General features: G+C 33.8%; 1 protein-coding gene across 2 annotated transcripts in view; it reads right to left on the reverse strand.

Annotated features, from left to right (window-relative positions):
* LOC136043082 (uncharacterized) overlaps nucleotides 1–26,224 on the reverse strand; it is a 105,966-nt gene that overhangs the window by 8,646 nt on the left and 71,096 nt on the right. For both annotated transcript variants that reach the window (XM_065728005.1, XM_065728006.1), the window contains 2 exons: nucleotides 21,735–21,928; nucleotides 18,819–19,801 (listed from right to left, as the gene is read on the reverse strand). In XM_065728005.1, the coding sequence (XP_065584077.1) occupies nucleotides 18,819–19,801; nucleotides 21,735–21,928 (1,177 nt within the window). The remainder of the gene's footprint in view (nucleotides 1–18,818; nucleotides 19,802–21,734; nucleotides 21,929–26,224) is intronic.

Consider the following 26,224-nt stretch of genomic DNA (forward strand, 5'->3'; position numbering starts at 1 on the left):
GCATAGACTCTTTGAGCATCTTCATCAGTCATTGTAAACTTAAACATTAATAGATTTCTACGTGAACATATGTCTTATATAACTTGAATGACGTCACCGTCAAAGCAAAAATGACGACAACTAATTTCATGACGTCATCCGACACAGAAACATGACGTCACCTGACAACTAATTTCATGATGTCAGCCGACACAGAAACATGACGTCACCTGATCCACAGACAGACAACTTATTTTTATATATATAGACATTTAAACATAAATATATATATATATATATATATATATATATATATATATATATATATATATATATATATATATATATATATATATATATATATATATACTAGCTGTTGGGGTGGCGCTTCGCGCCACCCCAACACCTAGTTGGTGGGGGCGCTTCGCGCCCCCCCAAGCCCCCCCGCGCGCGTAAGTCGTTACGCGCCATAATAGTTACGCGCCATTGTAGTTGTGTCCCTATGTCCCACCTGTGAATATAGATATATATATATATATATATATATATATATATATATATATATATATATATATATATATATATCTATATATATAAAAATAAGTTGTCTGTGGATGGATGTGTGGATGGATGTGTGGATGGATGTGTCAGGTGACGTCACCTGAAAAAACTGGATTAGGTGACGTCAAAACTGAAAAAACTAAAAAAAGGCAAAAACTACAAAAAAAACTAAAAACTAATAAAAAAAATAAAAAAGCTAAAAAACTAAAAAAACTATAAAGGTAAAAACCAATAAAAAACTAAAAAAAAAACTGAAAAAACTAAAAAAGGCAAAAACTACAAAAAAAAACTAAAAACTAATAAAAAAAGTAAAAAAGCTAAAAACTAAAAAAACTAAAAAAACTAAAAAAAGGTAAAAAACTAAAAAAAATAAAAAATAAAAAAAAACTAAAAAAAAGGAAAAAACTGAAAAATAAGCTAAAATAAAGGTAAAAACCAATAAAAAACTAAAAAAAAAAAGGAAAAAACTAATAAATGACGACACTCAAAGAGAAAGCGACCAGGACAAAAAACTAAAAAAAAAGGCAAAAACTACAAAAAAACTAAAAACTAATAAAAAAAATAAAAAAGCTAAAAAACTAAAAAAACTAAAAAAAGGTAAAAAACTAAAAAAACTAAAAACTAAAAAAAAACTAAAAAAGGTAAAAACTAAAAGAACTAAAAAAGAAAAAAATAAATGACGACACTCAAAGAGAAAGCGACCAGGACAAAAGGAATGTTCGATTAGCAATCAACAAAGCACCGGGACACAGGGAGTATAAATGACGACCAGGACACAAGTAAAAAAAAAATTAACAAAACTAAAAAGAAGGTAAAAACTACAAAAAAACTAAAAAGAAAAAAAACTAAAAACTAATAAAAAAACTAAAAAATCTAAAAATCTAAATAAACTAAAAAAGAAAAAAAAAGGAAAAAAATAAAGGAGAAAAACAAAACTAAAAAACGAATGTATATACAGACCGGTACACCGGGATACAAATGACGACCGGGACACAGGGAATATAAATAACGACCGGGACACAGGGACACAACTACAACGGGGACACCGGGGGAAACAGGGGGATATAAATGACGACCGGGACAAAAAAACTAAAAAGAAATAAAAACTAAAAACTAATAAAAAAAACTAAAGAATCTAAAAATCTAAATAAGCTAAAAAAGAAAAAAAAAGGAAAAAAATAAAGGAGAAAAACAAAACTAAAAAACGAATGTATATACAGACCGGGACACCGGGATACAAATGATGACCGGGACCCGGGACACAGGGAATATAAATGACGACCGGGACACAGGGACACAACTACAACGGGGACACCGGGGGAAACAGGGGGATAACCTGACAATCTATTTATATGCAAAGACAATGGGACAGCAAAGAATGTTGTATATTCGCAAGTTTTACGTAGTTAAAACCATATATATATATATATATCTATATTCACAGGTGGGACATAGGGACACAACTACAATGGCGCGTAACTATTATGGCGCGTAACGACTTACGCGCGCGGGGGGGCTTGGGGGGGGCGCGAAGCGCCCCCACCAACTAGGTGTTGGGGTGGCGCGAAGCGCCACCCCAACAGCTAGTATATATATATATATATATATATATATATATATATATATATAATATATATATATATATATATATATATATATATATATATATATATATATATATATATATATATATATATAATATATATATATATATATATATATATATATATATATATATATATATATATATATATATATATATATATATATATATATGGTTTTAACTACGTAAAACTTGCGAATATACAACATTCTTTGCTGTCCCATTGTCTTTGCATATAAATAGATTGTCAGGTTTACCGACTCTTGAACATGCAACATATAATGGTCCATGGGAAAACAATCTGTATTCAGATCTATACCTCATGATTCTAATGATTGCCCTTGAGCTTTGTTGATGGTGATTGCTAATCGACCATTCCCTGTCCCGGTGTCCCGGTCGTCATTTATATCCCCCTGTTTCCCCCGGTGTCCCCGTTGTAGTTGTGTCCCTGTGTCCCGGTCGTCATTTATATTCCCTGTGTCCCGGTCGTCATTTGTATCCCGGTGTCCCGGTCTGTATATACATTCGTTTTTTAGTTTGTTTTTCTCCTTTATTTTTTTCCTTTTTTTTTTCTTTTTTAGTTTATTTAGATTTTTAGATTTTTTAGTTTTTTTATTAGTTTTTAGTTTTTTTTTCTTTTTAGTTTTTTTGTAGTTTTTACCTTCGTTTTAGTTTTGTTAGTTTTTTTTTTTTACTTATGTCCTGGTCGTCATTTATACTCCCTGTGTCCCGGTGCTTTGTTGATTGCTAATCGAACATTCCTTTTGTCTCGTCATTTATTTTTTTCTTTTTTAGTTCTTTTAGTTTTTACCTTTTTTAGTTTTTTTTAGTTTTTTAGATGAAAATTTTTTTTAGTTTTTTCCTTTTTTCTTTTTAGTTTTTTATTGGTTTTTACCTTTATTTTAGCTTATTTTTCAGTTTTTTCCTTTTTTTTAGTTTTTTTTTATTTTTATTTTTTTTAGTTTTTTACCTTTTTTTAGTTTTTTTATTTTTTTAGTTTTTTAGCTTTTTTACTTTTTTTATTAGTTTTTAGTTTTTTTTGTAGTTTTTGCCTTTTTTAGTTTTTTCAGTTTTTTTTAGTTTTTTATTGGTTTTTACCTTTATTTTAGCTTATTTTTCAGTTTTTTCCTTTTTTTTTAGTTTTTTTTAGTTTTTTTAGTTTTTTACCTTTTTTTAGTTTTTTTAGTTTTTTTAGTTTTTTAGCTTTTTTATTTTTTTTATTAGTTTTTAGTTTTTTTTGTAGTTTTTGCCTTTTTTTAGTTTTTTTAGTTTTTTAGCTTTTTTATTAGTTTTTAGTTTTTTTTGTAGTTTTTGCCTTTTTTTAGTTTTTTTCTTTTTAGTTTTTTTGTAGTTTTTACCTTCTTTTTAGTTTTGTTAGTTTTTTTTTTACTTATGTCTTGGTCGTCATTTATACTCCCTGTGTCCCGGTGCTTTGTTGATTGCTAATCGAACATTCCTTTTGTCCTGGTCGCTTTCTCTTTGAGTGTCGTCATTTATTTTTTTCTTTTTTAGTTCTTTAGTTTTTACCTTTTTTAGTTATTTTAGTTTTTTAGATGAAAATTTTTTTTAGTTTTTACTTTTTTTCTTTTTAGTTTTTTATTGGTTTTTACCTTTATTTTAGCTTATTTTTCAGTTTTTTCCTTTTTTTTAGTTTTTTTTTAGTTTTATTTTTTTTAGTTTTTTACCTTTTTTTAGTTTTTTTAGTTTTTTTAGTTTTTTAGCTTTTTTACTTTTTTTATTAGTTTTTAGTTTTTTTTTGTAGTTTTTGCCTTTTTTTAGTTTTTTCAGTTTTTTTTTAGTTTTTTATTGGTTTTTACCTTTATTTTAGCTTATTTTCAGTTTTTTCCTTTTTTTTAGTTTTTTTTAGTTTTTAGTTTTTTTAGTTTTTTACCTTTTTTTAGTTTTTTTAGTTTTTTAGCTTTTTTATTTTTTTTATTAGTTTTTAGTTTTTTTTGTAGTTTTTGCCTTTTTTTAGTTTTTTTTTAGTTTTTTAGCTTTTTTATTAGTTTTTAGTTTTTTTGTAGTTTTTGCCTTTTTTATTTTTTTAGTTTTTTAGCTTTTTTATTTTTTTTATTAGTTTTTAGTTTTTTTTGTAGTTTTTGCCTTTTTTAGTTTTTTCAGTTTTGACGTCACCTGATCCAGTTTTTTCAGGTGACGTCACCTGATCCACAGATCCACACACAGACAACTTATTTTTATATATATAGATATATATAAATACAACATTCTTTGCTGTCCTATTGTCTGTCCATATAAATAGATTGTCAGGTTTACCAACTCTTGAACATGCAACATAATAATTGTCCATGGGAAAACAATCCGTATTCATATCTATACCGCATTTTTCTAACGATTGCCCTTGAGCTTTGTTGATGGTGATTGCTAATCGAACATTCCCTGTGTCCCCGTCGTCATTTATATATCCCCCTGTGCCCCCGGCATCCCGTTGTAGTTGTGTCCCTGTGTCCAGGTCGTCATTTATATTCCCTGTGTCCCGGTCGTCATTTGTGTCCCGGTATCCCAGTCTGTAATTTCTCTTTGAGTGTCCCGGTCGCCATTTATATAGATATATAGATACAGTTTCATTTCAGTTTTTTTTCTTTTTTAGTTTTTTCTTTTCTTAGTTTTTTTTCTTTTTTAGTTTTTCTTTTTTAAGTTTCTTCTTTTTATTGATTTGTTTTCTTAAATTTGTCAATGTTCATTCTAACATTGACACTTGGAAAATCTTTACGTGCCAAGCAAGCTAAAGCTCTAACAATTTATAATAAACCTCAAAATTTTGGGTATCTGTTTTAATGTTTTCGAGTTACCTTAATCTTTTGTCAAAATATATTGAAATATTTGTGCAATTCCCAGTTTTTTTTTAGTTTTTTTCTTTTTTTAGTTGTTTAGCTTTTTTTAGTTTTTTTTCTTTTTAGTTTTTTACCTTTTTATTTTTTTATTTTTTTTTACATTTTTTCTTTTTAAGTTTTTTCTTTTTTATTTTTTTTATTTTTTAGTTTTTTTTTAGTTTTTTACCATTTTTTTTCAGTTTTCTTTTTCTTCTTTATTTTTCAGACGTCATGTGCAAACCCTCAGTACAAAAATACATACAACTTATTTTTATATATAGATAAGATACAATCTGGCGTAACAGACATAGTGTAACAGACATAAAAGACAGACAACTTATTTTTATATATATAGATTTTTATATATATAGATACAGTTTCTTTCTTTTTTAGTTTTTTCTTTTTTTAGTTTCTTCTTTTTATTGATTTGTTTTCTTCAATTTGTCAATGTTCATTCTAACATTGACACTTGGAAAAATCTTTACGTGCCAAGCATGCTAAAGCTCCAACAATTTAAATTAAACATCAAAATTTGGGGTATCTGTTTTAAGGTTTTCGAATTACTTTAATCTATTTTCAAAATATATTGAAATATTTGTGCAATTCCCAGTTTTTTTTAGTTTTTTCTTTTTTTAGTTTTTTAGCTTTTTTAGTTTTTTTTTTTAGTTTTTTATCTTTTTTATTTTTTTACGTTTTTTCTTTTTAGGTTTTTTCTTTTTTTAATTTTTTTAATTTTTAGTTTTTTTTTAGTTTTTTCTTTTTAGTTTTTTTTAGTTTTTTACCATTTTTCTTTTTCGAATTACTTTAATCTATTGTCAAAATATTTCGAAATATTTATGCAATTTCCAGTTTTTGCATTCTAGTTTGTTTTCTTTTATATATATAGAAGATATAATCTGGCGTAACGGACAGACAACTTATTTTTATATATATAGAAGATATATATATATATATATCTATATATATAAAAATAAGTTGTCTGTCTGTGTGTCTGTCTGTGGATCAGGTGACGTCATGTTTCTGTGTTGACTGACGTCATGAAATTAGTTGTCGTCATTTTTGCTTTGACGCTGACGTCATTCAAGATATTTAAGACATATGTTCACGTAGAAATCTATTAATGTTTAAGTTTACAATGACTGATGAACTTACCATGGCAAAAGCCGATGAAGATGCTCAAAGAGTCTATGCCAAAAAACTTGCTGCTGATAGAGAAAGTCAGAAAAGAAAGCGTGCCGAGGAACTACCAGAGCAACGCGAAAGCAGACTTGCTGCTAAAAGAGAAAGTGAAAAAAGAAGGCGTGCCGAGGAATCAAAAGAACAGCAAGGAAACAGGCTTGAGGCTGATAGAGAAAGAAAGAACAGGAAGCGTGCCGAGGAATCAAAAGAACAGCAAGGAAACAGGCTTGAGGCTGATAGAGAAAGAAAGAACAGAAAGCGTGCCGAGGAACTACCAGAGCAACGCGGAAGCAGACTTGCTGCTAAAAGAGAAAGTGAAAAAAGAAGGCGTGCCGAGGAATTACAAGAACAGCAAGATATCAGGCTTGCTGCTGATAGAGAAAGTAAGAAAAGAAAGCGTGCCGAGGAATCACAAGAACAGCAAGAAATCAGGCTTGCTGCTGATAGAGAAAGTAAGAAAAGAAAGCGTGCCGAGGAATCAGAGCAACCTGAAAGTTATCGCCTGGCATTCAGGTACAACCCAGTCGATGATTATAGCTTGAGTAGATGTGTTCAAATCGGGACAATGTCTAAAATTTGTCCCTATTGCAAGGCCTTGAAATTCAATGGTGAAACAATGGGAATGTGTAGCGCCTCAGGAAAAGTTAAACTTCCTCTATTGGCTGCACCACCAGAGCCATTGAAGACTTTCCTTACTGGAACTACGTCAGAATCTAAGCGTTTTTTGTCAAAAATCAGAAAATACAACTCATGTTTCCAAATGACGTCGTTTGGAGCCCAAATCGAAAATACAGATCAATTTATGTCTACTTTCAAAGTAAAAGGGCAAATTTATCATAGAGCAGGGTCCCTTCTACCATTCTCAGGCGAGAATCATAAATTTTTACAATTGTACTTCATCAGTGATAGAAATTCTGAATTGAATGCACGTTGCGAAATTTCTCCCAACGTTGAAAGGACAATCGTTTCCCAATTGCAACATCTTTTCCACGAAAATAATAATTTAGTGCGTCTGTTCAAAACAGCCATCGATTTGATGCCTACTGATACGCATAAAATTGTTATTTCTGCTGACAAAACGCCTCCTGGCCAACATGTGCGTAGATACAATGCTCCAACTATCGACGAAATGGCAATCGTTATGGTCGGTGATCAGTTTTTACCTCGAGATATTATTCTTCATAAGCGAAACGCTCAGTTGTTAAGAATTGCTGAAACTCATCGATGCTACAATGCCCTACAATATCATATCAATTTTTGGGATGGAGCCGACAGCTATCACTTTAATATTAAATTGATGAATCCAGCCACTAACAAAGAAATGAATAAGAAATGCAGTGCAATGCATTATTATTCCTATAGACTAATGATTCGGCAGGATGAAGAAAATTATATTTTAAAATGCCGTGAATTGTTTCACCCATTCGTCGTTGATATGTATGCTAAAATCGAATCAGAACGTTTGCTATATATCCGCCTGAATCAGACCAAGCTCCGCTCTGAACAATACATTCATTTGCGAGATGCAGTTATAAATGACGGTAATACCACAAACGTTGGAAGATTAACAATTTTACCTTCGTCATATGCTGGCAGTCCCCGTCATATGCATGAATATGCTCAAGATGCTATTGCGTATGTTCGTCTCTATGGTCGTCCAGATTTATTTATTACATTTACATGTAATCAATCTTGGGACGAGATACTGCAGCTTTTACTTCAAGGACAATCGGCGGTTCATAGGCAAGACATTACGGCCCGTGTCTTCCGGCAAAAGTTGAAATCACTGATAAACTACATTGTAAAACTTGATGTGTTTGGGTCAGTGCGATGCTGGGTGTACTCAGTGGAATGGCAAAAACGAGGTTTGCCACACGCACATATACTAATCTGGCTACATAAAAAAATTACTTCAAACGAAATTGATGATGTGATTTCCGCTGAAATACCTGATAAAAATGTCGATAAGGGGTTACATGATATTATTGTAAAAAATATGATACATGGATCTTGCGGTGCACTGAACGAAAATTCACCATGCATGGCCAAAGGAAGGTGCAAAAAGCAATATCCTCGACTTTTAGTATCAAACACAATTACTGGCAATGATGGTTACCCACAATATAGAAGAAGATCTACTGAAGATGGCGGTAAAACAGCAATAATAAAGAAGCGTAACGGTACCACCATCGAAGTAGATAACCAGTGGGTTGTTCCATATTCCCCATTATTATCAAAAACATTTAATGCACACATAAACGTTGAATACTGTAACTCCGTAAAGGCAATCAAATACATATGTAAATACGTCAACAAAGGCAGTGACATGGCAGTTTTTGGCTTGCAGCCCGAAATCAAAGATTTCGATGAAATCGTACAATATCAGGCTGGAAGATACATAAGCAGTAATGAAGCTGTTTGGCGAATTCTTTCATTTCCGATACATGAACGTAGTCCAGCTGTTGTTCACTTAGCGGTACATTTACAGAATGGTCAACGTGTTTATTTCACGGAAACCAACGTGCAACAAAGAGTCCTGAATCCACCGGATACAACATTAACAGCTTTTTTTCCGCTTTGCAAAAATGATTCTTTTGCAAAAAACTGCTGTATACTGAAGTGCCTTCGTATTACACGTGGTATACTAAAAATAAAGTATTTGAACGTCGAAAACAGGGTAAGTCAGTCGACGGCCAACCTACCATCTTCAAAGATACCACGATAGGAAGACTCTACACCGTTCACCCCAATCAACATGAATGCTTCTTTCTACGCCTGCTTTTGGTGAATGTACCCGGTCCGACATCCTTTGAGTATTTGAGGACTGTAAATGGTACTATACATGACACTTACCGTAGTGCATGCCAAGCTCTGAATTTATTGGAGAATGACCAACACTGGGATAACTGCATCAATGACGCGTGCGAAACGTCAACCCCAAGTCAAATTCGTGCATTGTTTGGCATCATTTTAACAACTTGCTCTCCATCAGCTCCTAGAAAGTTATGGGAAAAATATAAGTCAAAAATGTCCGAAGATATACTCCATCGAAAACAGTTAGAGACGTCAGATATGACTTTTGATTTTACATCAGAAATTTATAACTACACTTTAGTTGTTATAGAAGATTTGTGCGTACGTATGGCAAACAAACCTCTTCAGGATTTGGGAATGCCTTCACCTAACCGTATCGCTGCTGTTTCGACATGTGTAGAATTGGATCGTGAACAAAGTTACAGTACGAGTGATCTATTGTCATATGTACAAAATAACATTTCCAAGTTAACGTCGGAACAAAAAGACATTTATGATACGATAATGCATTGTGTCGATAACAACGTTGGAGAAATTTTCTTTTTGGATGCGCCAGGAGGTACTGGTAAAACGTTTGTGATAAAACTGATTCTTGCATCAATTCGATCAAAAAATGATATAGCGTTGGCAATTGCGTCGTCCGGAATAGCCGCAACATTGCTGCCTGGTGGAAGAACTGCTCATTCCGCTTTGAAATTGCCTCTGAACTTGCATTCTACAGAAACTCCCACGTGCAATATTTCCAAATCATCTGGGATGGGTAAAGTATTGCAGCAATGCAAACTTATTATTTGGGATGAGTGCACAATGGCACACAAAAAATTGCTCGAGGCTCTGGATCAATGCTTGAAAGATTTGCGAGGGAAGTCGAAACCCTTTGGCAGCACATTAATATTGCTTGCGGGAGATTTCAGGCAAACATTACCTATAATACCTAGATCAACTCCTGCAGACGAAATGAATGCTTGCCTGAAAAATTCTAATTTATGGGCACACGTAAAAACATTAAAATTAACTACAAATATGCGTGTCCGATTGCAAAACGATGACTCTGGTCAAACATTTTCAGATCAATTGCTGGCAATAGGAAACGGAAAGCTCCCAGTAGACTCAATTTCAGGACGTATACAACTACCTGCTGATTTCTGTAATTTATTGACGTCCAAAAATGAATTGATTGAAAAAGTATTTCCGAATATTATAAAAAATTATAAAAATAATAAATGTCTAAGTGAAAGAGCGATTCTCGCACCCAAAAATATAGACGTCCACGAAATCAACAATATTGTTTTGACCAAGATTCGAGACCAGGCAGTCCTTTACAAGTCAGTCGACACAGTTTTGGAACCAAATGACGCGGTTAATTATCCATCTGAATTTTTAAATTCCATAGATCTTTCAGGGTTTCCACCACACGTGCTACAACTAAAAATAGGCGTACCAATAATACTTTTAAAGAATATAAACCCACCAATGCTTTGCAATGGCACTCGACTTGCCGTAAAAAAAACAATGGAAAACCTAATAGAGGCCACAATCTTGACAGGGCCTTTTGAGGTTGAGGCTGTTCTTATTCCTCGCATTCCCATGATTCCAACGGATCTGCCTTTTCAATTTAAAAGATTGCAATTCCCAATTCGATTAGCATTTGCAATCACCATTAACAAAGCTCAAGGTCAATCATTAGAGAAATGTGGTATAGATCTTAATACTGATTGTTTTTCCCATGGACAATTGTACGTTGCATGTTCGAGGGTCGGTAAACCTGACAATCTATTTATATGCAGCGACAATTGGACAGCGAAGAATGTTGTATATTCGCAAGTTTTACGCAGTTAATTTGTATTTTGGAACCAAATGAAGCGGTTAATTATCCATGTGAATTTTTAAATTCCATAGATCCTTCAGGGTTTCCACCACACGTGCTACAGCTAAAAATAGGCGTACCAATAATACTTTTAAGAAATATCAACCCACCAAAGCTTTGCAATGGCACGCGACTTGCCGTAAAAAAAACAATGGAAAACCTAATAGAGGCCACAATCTTGACAGGGCCTTATGAGGGTGAGGCTGTTCTTATTCCTCGCATTCCCATGATTCCAACGGATCTGCTTTTTCAATTTAAAAGATTGCAATTCCCAATTCGATTAGCATTTGCAACCACCATCAACAAAGCTCAAGTGCAATCACTAGAAAAATGCAGTATAGATCTTAATACAGATTGCTTTACCAATGTACAATTGTATGTTGCATCTTTGAGGGTCGGTAAACCTGACAATCTATTTATACGCACAGACAATGGGACAGCGAAGACTGTTGTATATTCACAAGTTTTACGTAGTTAATTTGTATTGTATCTATCTATCTATCTATCTATATAAAAACGAGTTGTGTGTATGCATGTTTGTTTGTTTGTAAAAAGAGCGTTTACATATGACGTCATTATTAGTACATACGGCTTTGTATATGGACAGACAATGGGAAAGCCAAGAATGTTGTATATTTGCAATTTTTACGTAGTTTGAAACACATATATAAATCTATCTATATTCACAGGTGGGACACAGGGACACAACTACAATGGCGCGTAACTAATATGGCGCGTAACGACTTACGCGCGCGGGGGGGCTTGGGGGGGCGTGAAGCGCCCCACCAACTAGGTGTTGGGGTGGCGCGAAGCGCCACCCCAACAGCTATTATATATATATATATATATATATATATATATATATATATATATATATATATATATATATATATATATATATATATATATATATATATATATATATATATATATACTAGCTGTTGGGGTGGCGCTTCGCGCCACCCCAACACCTAGTTGGTGGGGGCGCTTCGCCCCCCCCCCCAAGCCCCCCCGCGCGCGTAAGTCGTTACGCGCCATATTAGTTACGCGCCATTGTAGTTGTTTCCCTATGTCCCACCTGTGAATATATATATATATATATATATATATATATATATATATATATATATATATATATATATATATATATATATATATATATATATATATATATATATATATATATATATATATATATATATATATATATATATATATATATATATATATATATATATATATATATATATATATATATATATATATATATATATATATATATATATATATATATATGTTTTTAACTACGTAAAACTTGCGAATATACAACATTCTTTGCTGTCCCATTGTCTGTGCATATAAATAGATTGTCAGGTTTACCGACTCTTGAACATGCAACATATAATGGTCCATGGGAAAACAATCCGTATTCAGATCTATACCTCATGATTCTAATGATTGCCCTTGAGCTTTGTGGATGGTGATTGCTAATCGACCATTCCCTGAGTCGCCATCGTCATTTATATATCCCCCTGTGCACCCCGGCGTCCCCTTTGTAGTTATTTCCCTGTGTCCCAGTCGTCGTCATTTATACTCCCTGTGTCCCGGTGCTTTGTTGATTGCTAATCGAACATTCCTTTTGTCCCGGTCGCTTTCTCTTTGAGTGTCGTCATTTATTTAGATTGTCAGGTTTACCGACTCTTGAACATGCAACATATAATTGTCCATGGGAAAAACAATCCATATTCAGATCTATACCTCATGATTCTAATGATTGCCCTTGAGCTTTGTTGATGGTGATTGCTAATTGAACATTCCCTGTGTCCCGGTCGTCATTTATATTCCCAGTATCCCGGTCGTCATTTGTGTCCCAGTGTTCCCCTTTTAGTTTTTTTTTATTGGTTTTGACCTTTTTTTAGGTTTTTTAGTTTTTTCTTTTTTCTTTTTAGTTTTTTTTTGAAGTTTTTATCTTTTTAGTTTTTTTATTTTTATTTATATTTTTTTTAGTTTTCTTTTTTTCCTTTATTTTTCAGTTTTTTTCCTTTTTTTAGTTTTTTTTTCTTTTTTAGTTCTTTTAGTTTTTACCTTTTTTAGTTTTTTTTAGTTTTTTAGATGAAAATTTTTTTTAGTTTTTTTCCTTTTTTTCTTTTTAGTTTTTTATTGGTTTTTACCTTTTTTTTTAGCTTTTTTAGTTTTTTTCGTTTTTTCTTTTTACTTTTTTTTTTAGTTTTTATCTTTTTTATTTTTATTCTTAATTTTGTTAGTTTTCTTTTTCTCTTCTATTTTTCAGTTTTTTCCTTTTTTTTTAAGTTTTTTTTTAGTTTTTAGTTCTTTTAGTTTTTTTTTTCCTTTTTTTCTTTTTAGTTTTTTATTGGTTTTTACCTTTTTTTTAGCTTTTTTAGTTTTTTTTCGTTTTTTCTTTTTACTTTTTTTTAGTTTTTATCTTTTTTTTTTATTTTATTCTTAATTTTATTAGTTTTCTTTTTCTCTTCTATTTTTCAGTTTTTTCCTTTTTTTTAAGTTTTTTTTTTAGTTTTTAGTTTTTTTAGTTTTTTAGTTTTTTTAGTATTTTTAGTTTTTTAGCTTTTTTATTTTTTTATTAGTTTTTAGTTTTTTTTGTAGTTTTTGCCTTTTTTTAGTTTTTTCAGTTTTTTTCTTAGTTTTTAGTTTTTTACCTTTTTTAGCCTAACCAGGATTTGAACCTGGGACCTTCATTCTCCGTTCTGACACCCTCTCTCACCGAGTGACTACTCCAGCATGTTCATTTTGGTGTTTGAAATGGTATATTATTAACCAAATTAATGTGTTTTACAATATACTAAGCATCGTCAAAGCAAAAATGACGACAACTAATTTCATGACGTCAGCCGAAACATGACGTCACCTGATCCACAGATCCACAGATCCACAGACAACTTATTTATATATATATAGATATATTAAATATATATATTAATCAGAATCACTTGATTTGGTTTCTTATGATCTTTTTTACTTTAATAATTGTTTTTAGGAAATTACGTTTTTAGCCCTTAAAGGGACTAAGAGGGATCAAATTAGAGGCAAAATACATATTTAGTTACATTCTTTTCATCTGCCTTTTATGCAATTTTGCTTTACATTGGGCCAAAAATTAAATAATCCTTTTTGCCATCATTCCCAATTGGTATATTTATGCTTATTTATATTAATAGCTATAAAAACACTTTATAAACTCACACAAGACAAGAATCTTTGGTATTTATTTAAAAGTTCGTTATAATGAGAACTAAGCTTTTTTAAATTGCCAAGTTAATTTATTTACAGAAAATCTTCTTAAAATCAATTTTGGGCCGCAAGTCTAAGCCTTCCCCTAAAGCAACACGTATGCAAGGTGATATACCACATTTTGTAATGATTGCCCTTGAGCTTTGTTGAAAGTGATTGCAAATGCTAATCGAATTGGGAACGCAATATTTTAAACTGAAAAGGCAGATCCGTTCGAATCATGGGAATCCGAGGAATAAGAACAGCCTCGCCCTCGGAAGGCCCTGTCAAGATTGTTACCTGTATTACGTTTTCCATTGTTTTTTTAGGGCAAGTCGCGTGCCATTGAAAAGCCTTGGTGGGTTAATATTTCGCAACATTATTATTGGTACGCCTATTTTTAGTTTTAGCACGTGTGGTTGAAACCCTGGGAGATCTAGGGAATTTAAAAATTCTGATGGATAGTTAACCGCTTCATTTGATTCCAGAACTGTGTCGACTGACTTGTAAATGACTGCCTGGTCTCTAAACAATAAGTTTGCATTGCTGCCATACTTTGCCATCCCAAATAACTTGGGATGATTAAATAATTTCAAAGCGGAATTAGCAATTCTTGTCAACTGATTGTTTCGGCTATAAATGAGGTGAGAACTGATCACCGACCATAACAATTGCCATTTCGATGACAGTTGGAGCATTTTGTTTACGCACATGTTCAGCAGTAAGCGGTTTGTCAGCGGAAATAACAATTTTTGTAAGCAAAGTATTCAATGGCTCTGATGGTGCAGCCTGTTGAGGAAGCTTTATTTTTCCTGAGGCGCAACACATTCCCATTGTTTCGCCATTAAATTTCAATACCTTGCCATAGGGATAATTTTCAGACATAGTCCCGATTTGAACATCTCGACTCAAGCTATGATAATCGGAAGGGTGGTACTTGAATGCCAGGCGATTATACACGCGTTGCATTTGCGATGCATCGACACACCTTCTTTTTTTCTTTCTCTGTCAGCCGCAAGCCTGATTTCGCGTTGCTTTGGTGGTTCCTCGACACTCCTTCGTTGACATAAATTGGACATTCCTGATCTGGATCTTTGAGCCGCATGCCTGGTTTGGCATTGCTCTGGTGTTTCCTCCTGGTGTTCCCTTTTGGTGACATTATAGGATAATTTCTCTTTGACATTAGTGATACTTCCTCTTTGAGCAACAATATTAGTGGTACTTTTTCTCTGAGCCGCAAATATTTATATTGAATAGGATGTCATATTGAATATGACGTCATGTATTAAAATGAAAGCTTTCTTATGTATATTGACGTCATATTGTAACAGATAACAGATAATAGACAGACAGTTCATTTTATATGTTCTACATTATTAGATACATTAAAATAGAGGGAATCTTCTATAACTTCTTTCCTATGTTCTACACCGTAGAATACGGTATCTTTTCTTATATTTTATTTCCCGGCCCTAAGCACGAGCAACATGTGTAAATTTAAATTTGGTTCCTTTATAAAGAATCCTTTAAATAATTCAAACATTTCTTTACCAAAAGTCTTGCATAGTCTTGTTTAAGAGCAAAACACAATATTTCTTCTTTTTTTTTTAACAATTTTTGTTTATTTTAAAGCTACAATCTGTATTTTGAGGGCTTGTTTCATGTTATCTATGAAACAGTCCGTGGTAAAGAACTGTAAGTAAGGAGCTACTCAGCCCAATTGTAATTGGGACTCTACAAGAAGGAATTTTGATAACAATAGATACGTCAAAAGAATTAGCTTTTGATGCTGCTTAATCAAATAAAATTTGCTGAAAATGAAGTTTTTCAAAGGAAAATAAATAACCATACCAAACTTAAGACAAGCAGAAAAAAATTCCTAAAACAGCTCCAACTCAGAACGACCAGGAATCATTACCTAAGAATAAATGAAACCCAAACTGAAAAGAAAGTAAATGAACAATCACAGAAAACAAAATGCAAGAGGAACCAATACAAATTAAAGAACAAATCCTAAAGCAAGAAAAACCCAGATTGAATATCCAAACCAAACACAAAACGAACAAAATCAACACGAACAAGAGTTTGACTACGCTCCCCTCCCCTCCTCTCCCCCAACTGTAAAAGCATAAAGGCAAAAACGTCATTTGAGCTTCATTCGAAATTCATTATATTACAAATATTTCCTTTTGTCCTGAGTTGCTGAGCTAACAGCAATCAATATGATTATATATCCAATATACAGTTGAATTTATTAGTATTTTCCTAGGAATGTTCAGGACATATACCTTTAATAAAACGCCAGTGACGAAGTAGAGTTGACACTCTTACAACTAGGGGGGAGGAGACAGAACAGAAGCCAAACACTTCCTTGCGGTAACCTTCACTTGTCCTAAGCCTGATCTGAACATCCCATCCAAAACTTAATCGTTCCAAGATTCACTCATTCACTCATATTAGTACCTGTTGACCCCTCCGTTGGCCATGACCGTTCATCCAGTCTCCGTTCACTTCTGGCCTCCCCCACCCTCCAACAGCAATTCCTGGTCGTTCCGACACCGAACCATTATATGAATTCGCCTCACTAGTAGCAAAGTCTAGTATGGCACCTAACTTGTTTTTAAAAAATTCTTCTTCCTATATGTTTCTTAAATAAATATATGAAAATGCCTTTTTTACCCTTTTTTCAAAAACAAGCTTCTTGTCGTGTGCCTTTTGGGTAAAGCCAAGTCTTGCGCTTTCGGCCAAATGTAGTCAAAAAAGGAAAAAAAATAATATATATTGTGGCAGATCAATATTTTCATTTATTAATTTACATTGAAAAAATCGTGTTAAGCCAGGATAGAACCAGGTATAGAAAATGACTTAAACGGAAGGAAAAAAATTGATCATTATCTTGCGAAGAAAGAATTCCTTGCGACACGAGGGATTGAACCGCCGACCCTTTGATCATGAGAACAGCGCTTATCCACCACGCTGTCACAAGATATGAAACTATTTTATTTTTCTAAGAGTTCACAAAGTTCACAAAATTTTAATAGAAAATTTATAATAGTTGATTCCTTTTTTGCTTTGGGGATGGGACTGAGGGTTCAGCAAAGCAATGGATTATTTTCCAAACATGATTTTGACCATTTGATTTTCTTCAGTTTAACTATACTGAATAAAATGGCTAAGTTAGAATTTGATTGGACGCATTCGGGGAACTAATAGGCATGGGAGGGGAGAGGGCCACCCTCCAACAGCTTTTGGCTCCCAGAAAAGTAACCAAAAATCCCCAACATTCAATACAGTGAGCTTCTCCGACAACTCCTTCTATAAGAAGTGCCCCGGTAAAAAGAAAGAAAGAAACAGATAATACATTGTGTCCATTTCGCTTTTAACTTAAACAGCGCAATTGTGCTGCCTATTATTCCAAATTTATAAAATTCAGGGTTCTTCGTATCGAAGGAGTTGTCTTAAAAAACTTCGAAAACGGCTAATACAATTGGAAATTTAAAGAGTCAGTACCCTCTGTAATAGAAACATGTGATTGGAGGGCAACCAGCCCCCTCCCACTCCCACCACCTTTCCAAACACATCCCAAGAAAACCTTGAGATATCCATTTTGTTAAACTTAGTAGAAAGGTCCGGAAATTATGTATGCGACACCTCTCCTACAGCCTTCAGGGCAAGGGCTGTAAGTTATACCCTGAGGACATATAAGGTTGATATAGAAAGGGTGATCATATGAACTTCGGAGGGGGCTCATTGGATTGCTAGTCAGTTTTAGTGCCCTTTTTGAGAGTCAGAAGTATTAGTGCTCTTTTAGAGAGTTAGAGTGATGGTAGGGTGGACACCCCTTCCCCCATACCTTGTACTTTCCCGGGTTGCATCTGATAGAAATTTTGAGATTGCCATTTGTTGTCATAGAAACTTCGAGACAGGCTCATTCAATTGGAAACTGAAAGGGGAAGAGCCCTTTTTAATGGTCGAAAGTAATTGGAGGGCAACTAACCCACCCCCACGCCCACCATTTCCCCAAACACATTCAATAAAAATTTGAGATATCCATATTGGCCAACGTAATTAAAAGGTCCAGAAATTCGGTCTTTGAGGATGACAACCCCCACGAAAACCCTTAAGGCAAGGGTCGTAATTTATTCATGGGAACATATAATGTTTATATAGAAAGGGTGATCGTACAAACTTCAGAGGGGGCTCACTGGAATGGTATTCAAAAGTTCTAGTGTCTTTTTTTAAGCTTAAGAGCGATCGAAAGGTGGATACCCCTCCCCCAAACCTCGTATTTTCCTGAAATGCATCTGATAGGAATTTTATGATGACCATTTTTTTGCATATATATATATATATATATATATATATATATATATATATATATATATATATATATATATATATATATATATTGTGGAATATATATGGTGAAATAATACACTCAATACCTTTATTCATGGTTTAAATCTTATGCACCGCTATTTGTCGTTTATTCTTCCTTATTTGGCATCCTGCTGTAAGTGTTGGAAAGCAAAACTAAATAAATTAACCTGAAGCAGGCCTTTATGAAGTGATCTATTTGCAAATATGGTTTAGAGAATAATTGAACTATTCAAGGCGTGACGTAAACATTTACACGAGGTATACATTGCGATGTTTCGCTTGTTCTGAATATTTTACTGTTCTCCAGACCGCACTGGCATTATAGTTTGTAGAGCTTAATAGTAAAAACCAATCTTACCGACAAGGAAAGGAAGCGTAACTAGCAACCAACAGCTGACTGCCAAAGTCACTGCTAACATCCAATAAAGAGTCATTGTAATTGCTGACAGAATAATGACAAATCGATTATTCAATAAACTTCTTCTTCCCTGTGAGTCCAACCTGGTGATAGGCTCGAAGCACACTAGTGCCATTTTTTTAGGTTTAAGCAGCGCAAAGATAATCGGTAGGAAAAGGAAGGCAAAACCGAGAACGAAGAAAACATAAGAATAGATCACATTCTCGTCGAAAATAAACTGTACAGCTATTCCAAGAATAATCGATCCGAAATTGATGCCAAGTAAAATGGCAATGGATTGTGTTTTATTTGAAAGCTTACGATCATGAATTGATTTTTCTGCCTGATAGGTCCATAAACTCTCGTCAATGGAGCTGTCGCAAGCTCCAAAACTATCAAGATCGCCATTACAAAAACTTAATTGTTTCAAGTCTTTTGTCTCCGTCTTTGTTTTTTCAAAAGCTCGGTCATCCTGGTCTTGTTTATTATTGCCGTATTCTAAGCCAAACTTACATATATCATCGTTTATTTCAGTTTCAATCTTTTTATATCTTCCAGCAATATTGTAATTTGGTATTAGTGGTTTTTCTGCCTTTTTCGGAGTGATTTCTGAATGCAGCACCAAATTGCACAAGAATATTACTAGTAGTCCTGAGAGCAAACACGAGGCGTTAATAATCATCATTACTGGTAAAATGAAACAAGAAATACTTGTGAAACAGCTTACAATTACAACACTGATGCCATATGCTTTACAAAAGTTACCAGTCACTGGGAATTTTATTAACAGTCCATCTTTTATCAAATATTCTAGTTGATGGATAGCTGCTCTAGAGAAATCGGTCGCAGCAAATGCTAATAGAATAATAGCGCACAAGGCATATGGAAGAACTGCAAAACGAGGTCCAGTGCTGCTGAATAGATGGATTGGCGAAGAAATTTTGCTGAAAAAAATAGGAATCTTAGGCACTTTTTTTAATTCTACTGATCAACCTTTTACATGCATAATTTCGGTCAGTAATAACATTTTTGAGTAGAAAAGCAATTAGTTTCAATATGGAATTAGTTCATGATAGATGATGATTAAGATCATACATGGATTTTTTCATCATCCAAAGAGTGTGAAGATTTTTTTTTTCAGGGTCTGATGGGATCAGACCCTTCTAATTTTTTGAAGCATTTTGACAATATAATACTTTTCATTAAGGTAAACGAATAAGTATCTAGGAATGAAATATGCATCTACATTCAGCTTCGTTACAGATTAAACTGTTTACAAAAAAAAATATATTGCCAGATTATATTTGAATACTGCCAGAAAAAAAAGACAAGTCACATGAAACAACTAAAGAAAGAAGAAGACAAGAAGTTGATATCAGTCTTATTATGTCATTCTGAGTGACTTAAAACAGAACTCCAACCTCTTAGAGGTGGACATTAGAGGGAGCCAAGGTGGAATGTTGCTCCTCTAGATTTTAGAAGGTACCTTTTGGTCGTCATTGACGCAAAAACAAAATTCCTTACTTCCCCTTTTTTAATGAATTGGTGCATTTGCCACATCTCTTAATCAAATAAAATCTATATGTTCTTCCTTTTGACAGACAAAGACCATACAAAACAAAAGTTTCAATAAATAGCCATTAACATTATAAAGAACTTGAATCCTAAAGAGTCAGCTAGAATAAAGCTATTAGATATTATTGTGAGAAAATTGTGAAAAATCGTATATTCTATATAGTAGCAACACGAATTGTATTAGAAGCATTAGTAGCCTAGTATTAATAGTGCTATCAACAATAGCAGTAGTGGAAGTTACAATAGTCCTATCAATAGAATTAGCAGTAATATTTACATAATAAGGAATCTTAATAGCAGTAGTAGCTATAATAATAGTATAAACAGCAGTGTTAGCATCAGTGTCAGTAGCTACAGCAGGATCCGTGGTAGATTCATTAACAATAGTAGTAGCAGTATGATTGGCAGTATTAATAGCAATAGAAACATTAGTAATTGCACAGCACTGGTCGTACCATGCCAGTAATAAGAAAAGAAGTAATTTTTCACATTTTTCACATAATTTTTCAATTTTTCACAGCACTGGTCGTACCATGCCAGTAATAAGAGAAGAAGTAATTTTTCACATTTATTAGCTAAATACTCAGGCTATTTTTTTTCCTATGAGTAATAGTAGAATGTAGAATAATAGAAGAAAGAGCAATTTAATGAAATTATTCTATTGCCTCGTAGAAACTGAATACTCTGCCGTTATTTGGTAGACAATAATCTATATTTAGAGAAAATCTGCTTATGCCTTTGTTTGTTCTTTTTTACGCAGTGGTATAGCATTAATATGTCGTAAATGCCAGTGTATGACTATATTTAAAATTTATTTTAAATGTCAAGAGCACCCGCCTGTTAAGATATTGGTGTCCTGAAAGACTTGATTGAGCTATGATGATGTCAATTCTAATTGATCAATGCTGCCTGATCATTCCGATCAGTATGGCACATTTCCCAAGTGTATCAATCTAATTTGAAAAGTAATTTAATCACTACTAAAGGCCTAAAGTTACATTTAGACCACCATTTAATCTCAATTCTAGGTCAAAGAAAACCCCTGAAAAGACAGTCTGCGAATGATAAAAAAAACAAAAAAACAAAAAAGAAATGATCAAAAAACTTGATCAAATTCCTCAGATTGCTTCTTGACGATGTATATACTAAAATTCAGCTAATTGTCGTCTAAACTAACTATAAATAAATAAAAATATCCCCTTGATCTACAATTCCCAATTCAAGGAGATAATGAAAGGAAACTGCACTATGTTTTTATGTATGTTTCACACTGTTACATGTTGAATTTCAGCCGCTACGTACCGATCAGTGTTTGGAAAACAGAAGAAGAAGAATAAACTCAGAAGAAAAGCAGTAGATAGAATTGCCAACGGTCGAAAATTCTTCAGCAATTGTTTTCGTTTTGATGTTGCTTCTTTACCATGGACACAGGCTAGGCACGCCAAAGCTATCCAACTAGTATGCCCCACCCGGAAAAACGATCCATCATTTTCTGCCTGGATGAAAATATTAAACGTTGATTAAAAGTAATCTGAAAATAATAAGACAACTGGTATTATTAGTACAGTAGCTTAAATACGATCTGCATGAAAACATTCAACATGGATTGGAAATAATATGAAAATTGTAAGACAACCGGTATTATTAGAAAAGCACCAAAAATACAACTATGGATCACCAATAATAATAGCCCTTTTTTGTTTTCCTATTAGCTCGCATTTCTTATGCTTACTGTTTTCTTTTGGTTTTCACAAAAAGCTGCATTAAAAGAGGAAGTGACTGCCCCCTCCTCAGTTCCTCACTCGTTACTCCAAACTTTTTTAATACTTTAAAGAAGATCCTTATTCCGACTAAACAGCTCTTGTGCATCAGAAGTCGTCCCTAAAGGCAATGGGCCAAAAAGTCAATTCTTAGAAGTAGCAGCGAGGGTCGAGGAAGGGGCATATACAGAAAAATTTCTGTTTGTTTTAAGATTTAATGCTGCTCCTCACTTTCAACTGAATTCTTTCTCTTCTTTGATATCCGGCATTTTTTCAAAATTGTTTCAGGAAATCTGCCTCTTCTCTCTGTAAAAAATTTCCCCCCGGAAAATCCCTCTATCTTCAAAAATTTCTCTCGCTCAAAGTTCTCCCATAGAAAATTCACCCCTAATTCATTACCCCCTGGGAATTTTATTCTTTTTATTTCTTATTCTTTTATTACTATTTATTTGATTTTTCATCGTTTTTCAAATCACGCCAGGAGTCCCGTCCCCCGTTTCTACGGAGAATTCTCCCAGAAAAATACCTCCCCCCCCATGGGAAACTCCCTTCGATAACTTCCCGTATATTCCCCAATAACAAACACTACATGTAAAAAATGGTCACATTGTATAACTTACAGCCCTTTCCCTCTCCTTTCGTATAAAATTTCGGCTGGAAAATTCTCCCAGGAACCTACTTTCCCCATGGTAAAGTCTCCCCGTGGGAAGTTCACCTGGAGAAAATTTCCCCGAAAGTATTTCCATATATTTTTTAATAACAAATACTATTTGTAATCAATGAACAATTGAATAGCTTATACTCCTTTCTCCAGGGGCTGAGGGGGTAATATCATCCCCAGAGACACAATTATTGAAGCCTGCAACTGTGATGAACCAAATGGCTATCTTAAAATTTCGATCGGATGTCACTGGGGCGAAAATGCAGGATGGAGACAAGTTGCCTTCCAATATTTTTCAGTCACTTAGAAACAACACTAAAACTTAAAGAGCACTTCTAATCCTAGGACAATTGCTCAGATACGATTAGCCGTGGATAAAAACGCACACACAAAAAATAAACACAACAGAAAAAAACAAACAAACACTTGTCTGTAATCTTTCTTCTGGCAAAAAATTATGATTCCACATTTTTGTAGAAAGGAGTTTCAAACCTTCACAATAGGCGTCTCGTATATGCTGAATCTGATGGCGTGATTTCGTTAAGATAACTTGACTTCTTGGGGGCGCTTCCCCCTTTTTTCAAAAATCAGGTAAATTTTCTCAGGCTCAAAGATTTTGATGGGTAGGAAATTGAATGATTTTTTTTAAGGTTTGCAGAGTTCAAAGTTCAAGAATAAGCTTTAAGATTAATATTAACAAGCACAAATCTCTTATACCAGGAATAAATGAAGGCGAAGAGTTGATGTTGGGCAACCGGAAGATCTATCACTTGGATAGCCTTACTTACGAAGTGGTATTATTAGTGAAAAGGACAAATGTGGTCGGAGAAGTTAAAAATAGAGTAGCCAAGGCTCAGGGTGTTTTTAACTGTTGAAAAATGTTTGGAAGAATAGTGAGTCAAGTCTACGAACCAAGATTAAAATATTTAAGGAGTGCTAGATTGATTAGAATGGTGAAATTTCCGGAGAAAATGATTAGATCACCTGTTTTTCGGCTTCTTATGTCAGCTTATTTGGAGAGTCTAAAGGACGGTAGACGTGATTTGTGGCCAAATCAGGCCAAGAAAATACTGGACCTTTTTTGTCCTAGCGGAGATGTGGAACAAAGGAAAAGATCCGGTGGAAAATTTATGCTTTTTGGAAACAGGGGGAAAACCCCCCATAAAAGTCAAAGTGTCTTAATTGAAATCATACTATCATATTAAGCATATCACAGAGTCCTACTTTAGTGGTTTCAAGCTCCTATTTGCAAAAATGTGGAATTTCAGATTTTTGACCTGAAGAAAAATTCTGAATACGTTTTTATTTGTTATGTTTTCTTTCGTTTTTTCTTCTTTAAAAAGTTTGACTGTTTTACCAATTCTTGAAGAATTTTGACAAAAAATCCAGCTTCAGCGGAAAGAGCAAGGAGTGAGGAAGGAGAGCCCCCTCCCAAAGGGAATAATTTCTGTTCGTTTTAAGTTTTAACGTTTTTCTTACTTTGTGCTAAAAATACTTATTGTTTTTTCTTAAGTTTAACTTCTGACCGTTTTTGAAACAGTACCCTGGAATTCCATTTCTTCCCCCATGCGAAAAACCCCCTTCAATATGTCCCCAGGAAAATTCCCTCCCACGGAACATTCTCCCCGTGGAAACCCCAGCCCCCATAGAAAATCGTCCCACCCCCAAAATTAATCTGCTAATTTTCAAATGGAAAAGATAGTGAATGTAAGCAATGAGCAAGTCGCTCAACTGACAGGTCTTTCCCCACGTACTATGCGGGTTATGTCTTTCCTAACGGCATTGTTATTGGACCCTTTAGCTATGCTAAATCAAATGGCTACCTCATAATTCTGATCAGTTTTCTATGGGTAAAAAGGGGGCGTGGGATAGGGATTAGTTGTCCATTAATCTTTTTCATAGCTTAAAAAGGGCACTAGAATTTTTGATTTTCGATTAAATGAGCCCTCTCCTGATCTTCTAGGATCCCTGTTTCAATACGATCCCGCATAGGAGAAAAAAAAACAACAATCAAACAAAACAAAAAACCACAACAATTAAACACTTATCTGCTATCTTTCTTTTGGCTAAAATACAAATTTCCACATATTGTATTTAGAAGCTTGAAACATTGGACATGCTGAATTTGATGGTGTAATTGTCGTTAAGATAGCTTTGCGTTTTGGGAGTGTTTTCCTCGTTTTTTTTTCAAAATTGAACCAATTTTCTCAGGCAATTAGCTTTTTATACGTAACATTATACCTAATGAAATTCATATATTTGGGAACAGCATAAAAAGTCAGTAGTATCCCCCCAATATGTTTAAAATATCCCATAGGAGATGCACTAATGGAGCCACTAACCCCTCAAGTTACTAATACGTGCACCTTGGTGTCAAACAATACCATGATGGACTTGTAGGGTATAGTACACCGGTTTGTAACGTAATAGGTTCTTCTTTGTTTACTTATGTAAACGTTTTCTTCAACATTTCTTTGGTTGTTACATAAAAGGGTATGTTTGTTTACGCTGAGGATGACGTCTCATATGACATATATTAGATTTATCGAATATGATGAAATCTTACGTGGAATGTTATAGTTCAGGGCCCAGGGGGGCCCCGTATGTAACTGAGGACGGCAAACACGTGGGTGTTAAGTAATAGAAGCGCTCGTAACTGTTACGTAATGACAGCGCATGCATGGGGTGTTATATAATACTTTACAGATTTTTCTTCAAGGCGTTTTCCTTTGGTCTTTCAAGGCGTTATTAACTTCAAGATTTTTCCTCGGGGAGCCTTTATAATCCATCAGCCAGCTTTAAGAATCAAATGTAAGACCATAGAATTCCCGAATGACCAGATTTAAGACTTAGAGAGCTGGAACAGCAAATTATTCATAATATTTTGATTCGAGAAACAACTTCTATGAAATAATCTACTCCACACCCGACGAATTCGTTGCACACACTTCAGATCGATTGAGCGGTTGATTGCGTGTTACCAATCCTTTCCAGTCAAGAGCACGCAAGTATCCCAAGGCTATTGATTTTTGATGTATTAGGCACACCTGTTTGTCAACTAACGGCTTAGAGGGTATTATTGTTATAAATCTGACACGCAAGTGAATGTTACATTATAGTATTTGCATCCTGTTCCGCACTAATATCAATATTATACACGAAACTTAAAACATTAAAGTACATAGAATCTAAAATATTTGATGAATGGGCCTCCTCCTTACGTCCAGTGATTTTTTTTTATTACCTGCCCGTATCAATCCTGTGGTACATTCTGTCATTCCTAAGACATTGTTAGATATTTTCATGATAAAAATGTGTGTCAAGTGCAATAATTTGTATTTTCGTAAGCCACCTTCACTCCTTGCAGTTTA

Source organism: Artemia franciscana, unplaced genomic scaffold (assembly GCF_032884065.1).
Source record: "Artemia franciscana unplaced genomic scaffold, ASM3288406v1 Scaffold_289, whole genome shotgun sequence".
NCBI lineage: Eukaryota > Metazoa > Arthropoda > Branchiopoda > Anostraca > Artemiidae > Artemia > Artemia franciscana.